Source organism: Dermacentor silvarum, chromosome 6 (assembly GCF_013339745.2).
Source record: "Dermacentor silvarum isolate Dsil-2018 chromosome 6, BIME_Dsil_1.4, whole genome shotgun sequence".
Lineage (NCBI taxonomy): Eukaryota > Metazoa > Arthropoda > Arachnida > Ixodida > Ixodidae > Dermacentor > Dermacentor silvarum.
The window spans coordinates 120,365,210-120,373,368 of NC_051159.1; the positions used below are offsets into that span (position 1 = coordinate 120,365,210).

General features: G+C 43.5%; 1 protein-coding gene across 1 annotated transcript in view; it reads left to right on the forward strand.

Moving 5' to 3' along the window:
• The window catches only part of LOC119455916 (uncharacterized), a 41,500-nt gene extending 35,089 nt beyond the window's left edge, over nucleotides 1-6,411 (forward strand). The window contains exon 4 of the mRNA XM_049669105.1: nucleotides 6,350-6,411. Coding sequence (XP_049525062.1) covers nucleotides 6,350-6,411 — 62 coding nt within the window. The remainder of the gene's footprint in view (nucleotides 1-6,349) is intronic.
• The last annotated feature ends 1,748 nt before the right edge of the window (nucleotides 6,412-8,159 follow it).

Genomic DNA, 8,159 nt, shown 5'->3' on the forward strand with positions numbered 1-8,159 from the left:
CACTCAAAAGCAGATTTCTGCCGTCGGCGTCGCCGTCGCCGTCGGCGTCGCCGTCGCCGTCGCCGTCGCCGTCGCCGTCGCCGTGAGGTTCCGTATGACGTCAATGGAGATGAAATCGTGGCCGCGCGCCGCCGAACGCTGTATGTGCGAGTGAAAGGGCGCGAGGGACGCGCTCTTTCACGGGGAGTGAACGCACGGCGGAGAACAAACGCGCGTTCTGCGCCGTGCTTCCTTAAGGGCTGCAGAAGTAGGCGTCTCTTTCCTCCTTTACAATCACCATATATGTAGAGCAAACGCGCCTTCTTCAGACGCGCGAGAGGCCGTGGGGGAGGGGGAAGGAAGGGACGCGACGTTTAGCTGCGGCACCAAGTGCCTATTTATATGAGAGGCTCCAGCAACAGTCACCAACGCCGCACGCATTTTGAGCTAACGCGGGCAAAACGCCGATGGCGTCGACAACAGTTCTGCGTGTTGTTGCTACCAAAGCCGCTCACCTTACTTCGTATGACATTGCTGTGTTGCTATCGCATTCATTGCTTCGCCCTTAGGGCGAAACTGTGACATTTTTTTAATTAGTCACATTCATCTGGCCCGCCTTTGCTGTGCTGTGTGAAGGCAGACTTATAAACCGTATACACATACGATGACTTGTACATTGTGTGAATAGTATGAATTACTTGCGTGGAACAGCGCATACGTAAACTTATCAATACTGAGGCAGTAAAGGGTACTTGCTTGGCCTTCGTACTGGGTTACTTCTGTAATGTGCCAACACGCGCAAGGGTGGCGAAAATATCGCATAGGGTAAAAGGCAAGAACGCGCGTCTGCATTGGTATTCGCTTTGTTATTAATTTATAATTGTATTAGTTATTAGCTTTATTGTGCTAGAGTTCTCTAATTTCAGATGTCAACACGTTTTGTGCCCACTGTTAAAGAGACAAGTCCCAGTGTCAGCTTGGCGAACATGAATGATAGCTGTAGTGCTTAAAGTCTGTCGCGGGTGACAATTTCTGTTCACGGCGCTTACCTATTTTGTGTGTGATTATCGCTCATTTTATAGTTATAAAGTTCTGGATTTTCAAAACGCTCACCAGTTTTGCGTGAGCTCATTTACCTCCATGTAACGTGTTGTCACTATCATAGTATGTGTGGCAGCAAATTAAATGCCGGTACACAGCGCAGCAATTTAGTGAAAAGCGACCAAAGAAAAAGCATGACTCAGTCATTCTATAATTTTCGACATGGTTTGCAAGGTGAAATAAAATGATTCCTATAAGAAATTATGTAACAGTGCACGTGTCCAAAAAAACGTAATCAGGATGTCATACATTTTTCTCCGAAAAAATGAATCCAAGATAACAAACTAAGTGCCAGCAAGCAGCCCAACCTTCAGAATGCCCCCCCCCCCCCCCTCGCCTGAGTGTGAAATTTCACCGTACACATCGCATTTGAATAGCACGTTCAAAAACCCAAATACCAAGCAAACCATTGCAGTTTTCTACAATTCGGGAAGTTATGCGCTATTATATTGTTACGTGTGGCAACCTTTAGGTGCAAGGTTGCCGCGCGAAAGGCACTTGCGTCTCGTGTTCAGCCATCTCAAGAGCCGTACGTTTCATACATCCTAGACGTCTTCGCTCTTTGCCGCAAAGCAGACGGCACTATGTCTGAAGCAGATAATGTGGCACATGTGTTAAAAGGCATCGCCAACGACGCTTTCAATTTGCTTGTTTTCGGCGGCTCGTCTCTTGAGCATCTCTCGATGATATCGTAATAATGTGTGCATGGTCCCTTAACAGCAAGAAAATGAAAAGTTATAGGAGAGCCACCGTCAGACTTCGCCCGAACAAGGAACAAGCATCTCCAGTGGCGTAACTTTAAATAACGCAGGCTGTAAGAAGCAAGCATTCGATGTTTTGAAAGGAAGACGCGTTAAGCCATGTCATTCAAGGCACCCTAATCAGAAATCTCGAAACTTTTGTGCAGGAGAAGCAAAAAGCTGCTTAAGGCGGTGGTCCCACTACGGCGGCACGAGCCCCCCCGTTTTCAGTACTTTTGGAGTAACCGTGGCGGCTCTTTTACTTAGGATATAAAGTTGTGGTATATACCATAAAAAGCTTAATTCTTGTAGATTCCATCTATATATATTATAAGAAAATTGATTAATGTGATTTAGAAATAAATGTTCAAGAACAAGCATGAGATACATGGTTTTTGCGAACTGTGTCTTAGTTGTGACCATATTTAAAAGAAACTGCTGCACTTACTGCATTGCGGCTTGCTCTGTAGCTTTAGGACATATTTCTCTAGTTCCTAGACGTAGCAAAATATTTTAGAATTCTTACTTTTTGGATAATTTGCTTTTGAAAATTGCCAAATATCGCAATATTCTGTTGTAAACAGCCCGGCAGCTGCATGCTCAAGGAAGCTAAATTTTGGATAAAGTAGAGTTCAAGGAATTTACATTTAGGACACAAAATTTCATTCATGTAACTTGATTAGTTTTAAAGCACAGCTTCGCAGCTTTATTACCTTCCCGCAAAACTGGGCAAATATAAAACCAGAATTCTAAATATTGCTTCTTTTCGGCCGCATTATTAGGAAAGCTAATAAAGTTACACGAATGAAATTTTGTGTCCTAAATGGAAATTCCTTGAGCTCTACTTTTTCCAAAATTTAGCTTCCTTGAGCTTGTAGTTGACGGGCTGTTTAAAACAGAAGATTAGAATATTTGGAAATTAAAAAAAAATTATATAAAAAGTAAAAATTCAAAATTAATTTGCTACGTCTAGGAACTAGATAAATATGTCCTAAAGCTACAGAGCAAGCCGCAATGCAGTAAGTGCGGTAGTTTCTTCTAAATATGGTCACAACTGAGACACAGTTCGCAAGAACCATGTATCTCATGCTTGTTCTTGAACATTTATTTCTAAATCACACCAATCAATTTCTTTATATTATGTACAGTGGGAATCGACAAGAATTAAGCTTTTTATGGTTTATACGACAACTTCATATCTTAAGTAGAAGAGCCTCCACGGTTGCTCCAAAAGTACTGAAAACGGGGGGCTCGTGCTGCCGGAGTGGGACCGCCACCTTAAGGCTTGTTCGCGTTAGGAATGGTGGTGGCGGCACATTTACGCTGTCACGTCTGCGGTGTAATAGGAGCACCGCTGCTTCACACCGTTGGAGTATTATTTCTTATCTCCACTTACAGCAACCTCAGCCAATCTGATGTGACTGCTTGTGAAGTATGGGGTTTATAATAACGTCACGTAGCAGAAAACCTAATTTATTTTAATGGGAAATAAACTTTAATTCAAGCGTCATGCGTACATAACCAATCACATTCCCTGCAGGTGCATCTAAAGGGTCACGCCTGCCCTTCCTGTCACTTTTTTACATTGCCTTGAGCATATGCATCTATATCACTTCTGGGCCGCATAAAAGAGGTGAGTCATCTAGCCTTTACGTTTCCATAGTTGGCCTAGCTGAGACAGTTTGGGCAAAAAGAAAAAAAAAAGAAGGCGATGTGTAATTTATTTCAATGTTCGAGAAAAACTCCCGAAAGAATCGCCTTTTTTCTTGTATATGCTGTGCGAAGCCTCCCTAATTTGACCGTGACATTGTTTATTAAGTGCTTATTGCCACTTTTGCCATTATAGCTAAAGCTTTCGTTCTCAGCAAACTCGCACATAACAGCGCTCAGAGTCAGCGGACTGCGCAGCGACTTTCTTACGAATCGTACTTTAGTGTACTCAAATAAAAGCGACCGCAACAGTACGCATCTTTGACAAGTTCAAATTCTGGGGCCGAATTCATGATGTTTTTTCTTCGTAAATGTATTTATTTTTTATTTTTTTCTCTGGCAGGTTGCCTGCCTTCACTAATAATATGCCTACCATTGAAATCGGCAGGAATTTGCTCTTAGGAACACTTCTGGTGTAAAACCATTTTTTTTTATTACGGGCCGTGTTCTTTGACGTACCATAAATTTTTACTCCCTAATAAAACAGCGCCTATAAAGGCGATTAAGTCAGATTAATTTCACGTACCTGTTGACACGTGGTCTGGTGTTTTGTACCAAGAGAAGGGAAGCGTAGTCGAGGATGGCAGAAAACTAGGTGGGGATGATGAAGTTAGGAAATTTGCAGGCGCAAGTTGGAATGAGCTAGCGCAAGACACAGGTAACTGGAGATCGCCGGGAGAGGCCTTCATCTTTCAGTGAACATAAATATAGGCTGATGATGATGATGAAGGTTAACTAATAATTGAGCCCGGATGATTTGAAATCGTAAGTCAGAATTTCTGTACGAGAATTCACCATGAAAAAAAGCAGTTTACCGTTTACTCTTACATTCTTTTCAACAGGCGAGAGCTACCCTACAACACCTTTTCTTAGTTATAACCTGCTCATCATCATTCCGTGCAATGCGTGGCGAGCAGTAGTGTTAGGAATGTGTCTTAGCGCCAAATGTCCCACCTAAAGAGGCAAAATTAGTCGCAATATCTACAAATCTCTCAGCAAATCTGGTGGAGTATGTAATCTGTATAATTAGTTTCGGGCAGCACTGTTGAGGCGACGAACGTTGCTGGCCAATAGGGAGGGGGAATGACATCGAAAATATGTTCATCAGCGCGCTGCGTCTGTTCGCTGTTTGCTGGAGATTCCATCACACAGGGCCGACATGATACCGATACCGGAAGACACCGACGCTGACAATCGGCTGCCTATATAGTGGGCAGACCGTATCGCTGAAAGACCATTCATCATACTGCTTCAAGATTCACGTTTAATTGAGTTTATCCTAACATCACTAAGCCGACCACAATAATGAGCCGACCAACGATTTGGATTCATGGTAGTGTGACGGGCTTTTGTGTCAAAGACGCGTGCGAAACTATCCTGACCACCGTTGATCGACCAGTCTCCATGCGACCGAACGCTGAGCGAAAGCATCGCAGCGTTTACGCGATTCAACAACTCCACTTGTATTTAGTCGCGCTCAAGATAAAACGATGCAGGCTCCGTAAGTTGAAATGCATCAACGTCAGCTTTAATTTAGCCATCGCTAGCCACCTACATAAAGTTTGAGCTGATGTCGGTCGCTGTCAGCGTAAGCTAACTAACTATAGCTCATCTGACGACTTGGGGCACCCTGTACCGGCAGACCTGAAAGAACTTTAAGCGACCAGGACGAATAACATAATTTTTATATTTCAGTTTTGGTGATGGTAACTTGTTGTAACCAACTCTGTTTTTACTGTACGCACAAGCAGCAGGAAGTAGCGACACTGCGTGCTGCCAAAATTAGAATACATCACTGCTACCCAAGGCTGCCAGTGGAACGCGTCAGCGCTTCTCTGAACGATATAAGAATACTCAGATTGTTGGTGATGTACGTGTTATGCCAACCCAATAATTCGCGAGGTGCACTGTTATCCAGGTATTTCAAATGGGCAGCCAGTGACCACCGATTCAATAAAACAACGTAAACAACCGACTATTTCTACCGCCACATCGCACAAGGCAGTGTAAAACCCAGCCATCGACCTCTGTGCTATTTCCCACAGCGTTCGAAATAAATATTTACTATCTCCCTTGTCACATCAGCGAGCTGAACTGTTTCTCAGGTTGAATAATAAAAATGTTATGCAGTGGATCATCTCCCCGTTGGCTTGTCTGAAATATGGAACGGACAAAAATAACTATGTGCTGTGTGTTCATGCGCCTTAGGACGCAAAACAAAGAAAGAATTTCGCACCAATAGATCGAAACACTGTTTTCGTGATTCTTCATAGTTCGTTCGACTGCACTTTGTCAATGGGCGTGTTCTTGCTGTCGATATGAACAATAAGTGTTTGTATCGAACTCTATATGCAGCGTGCCAAAGCAATGCCCCAGAAAATTCTGTAGCCCCCATATAGTGCTGCGCGCAAATACTGAGACAGAGTTGTGCCTAAAGGAAAAGAATAAATGAGCTGCGGTTCTGGCGCAAGGAAAACTAAACGAAAAGAATAAGTGGCGGAAAGAGCGCCAAATAATTAAACAGCGTGAATATCCCATATAATACTAATGTTTTCAAGTTCCCGATGTAAATGTACGCCCAAAATGCAGTAGACGAAATGATTATTTCAGTATTTCAGTGTATTTACATTTTTACTTAATATCATGAGAAGGTAAGCCGCCGACAGGTCGACTATTCGAATCATCAAAATTAAACTCGATCGACTATATTTAAACAGTAAAGAAGGGATAAAAAGAAAGCTGGAAGCAGTACATGTCGATAGCACACAATATGCCATCATAGAGCTTCATCTTTTGTAGGTTTTCTTGGCTATTTGCAGGCGGAGAAGAAGGGGTGCACCAGACAACACGGGATTTCAGTGAGGATCAGCGTTACACGTAGCGAAAGCTTGGACTGTTGACGGTGGTTGTTACGTTGACTGTTGCCATTTGATGTTTCAAGCGGCCTTTGTAAATGATGGGCCGTTTCGCGAGTGGCTCCATCGTCACCCCGATGGTGTTCATAGTGGACGGGTCACAAGCAACATCACGAAAAGAATGACTGCATCCTCAAAGACTTCAGTTGGACGAACTTTGTGCCCACAAAGTGTCAGCGCTGGAAGTGGCTTGATGCTGCGGTGCTCATCAATCTTCGTCGTTCGGGAGGCGACGCTGTCGAGCTGTGCTTCTGACTCATCCTAATGTGACGGGTGCAAGTGTTACGACACGCGTTATCGCGTTGAGACTGGTAGGCTAAGTCCTATCATGCGCACTCTCCGTGTGTGAAAGATGTCGTTGCTTTACGTGGAAGGTGGTTTTCTAAAAGCGTCCGCCAAAGACGACATCAAATGAAGCTATAGCGTACTAAGGAAATTGTTGAAGCACCACATTAGTTTTATTGCAAGAAAAAAAAGGGTAATCAGTTTACCAAATGGGTGAAAGCGTAAAAAGACAGTGAATACACCCCAATACCGTTTCACCAGAAAAGTCTAGTCCCGAAGAACAAGACTCGGAACCACCAACAGTGGATGATCATAAATCAATAAACCTTTCGTTACAACAAATGCGAGGGTATGGCGTGACTCGAGGACATTGCCGTGAAATGGCGTCTGTGAGATTTTAAACTGTTGTCTATACAATCGCTTCCCACATGGCCAGTTCTATGTTGATACTTATAGAAAGTGCATATTTTCGCGCTATGCTTACAAAATAATTGGACCAGAATAAACATTACGTCTAAAAAGTGTTGTTCAAGTTATTTCCTGCTGCTGAACAAGAAAATTTGATTTAGCATTTGCGCTGTTTTTCTAGACCAGCATTAGCGGGCACGCTCTTGCTACACAGCAGTAAGAAACTAATTTTTAAAGAATTATTTACTGAAACAAAGGCTATTTAAACCCACTGATGTTACCGTATGCAATGATTCCAGATAAAGCAGTGTACACAGTTGGTTGAGGTAAGCAAACTTTTCTCTGTTGGCTCCGCTCATAGAGGCTGTATTGTTTCTGCAGTGAATGGGGTTCATGACACAGAATAAGGCTAACAATATGAACGGAAGTTTCGTAACTGCGAATAAAATAATCGCATATATATAGAAGAGCACAGAGCTGGCCTCGATAGCGAAAAACGTCGGAAATATTTCACCACCACATTTTTCACCATAGTCTATTCTGAAGTACGGAGATAATTCTATGCGCAGATTGTGCTAACCATTAGTCAATTCTGTTTCCACGGAATTTTCAACTGAAATGAAGGGGAGACCCGATTTTTCGCAAACACACAATGCACAAACAAGATGCATCGGTAACGCTTGCTAGGACCCCCCCCCCATCCCATAATTTCATTCAGCAATACCATTTCAAACGACCCATTCAGGCAGACAGAGCAAGTTGGAAGACTCCAGCCACATATCCACAGCCGCTCTTCCCGGAAAGCCACGCGCTTATGTGGCTCTCATGAAATTCTTCGACGCTCTATACGTGGTAAGGCAACTTTGTATAAATGAAAACCCGCCACTCAGTATTTCTTGCAGACAGCTGATCACGCTAAGAGGGACTCAAGTGAGGGCTGCACTCACCAAAAGTCAATAGCCCTCAAGGTTTTATGCTTGGCGTTACGTGGGCGTCACGCAGAAGCCAAGGCGGTCCCGCT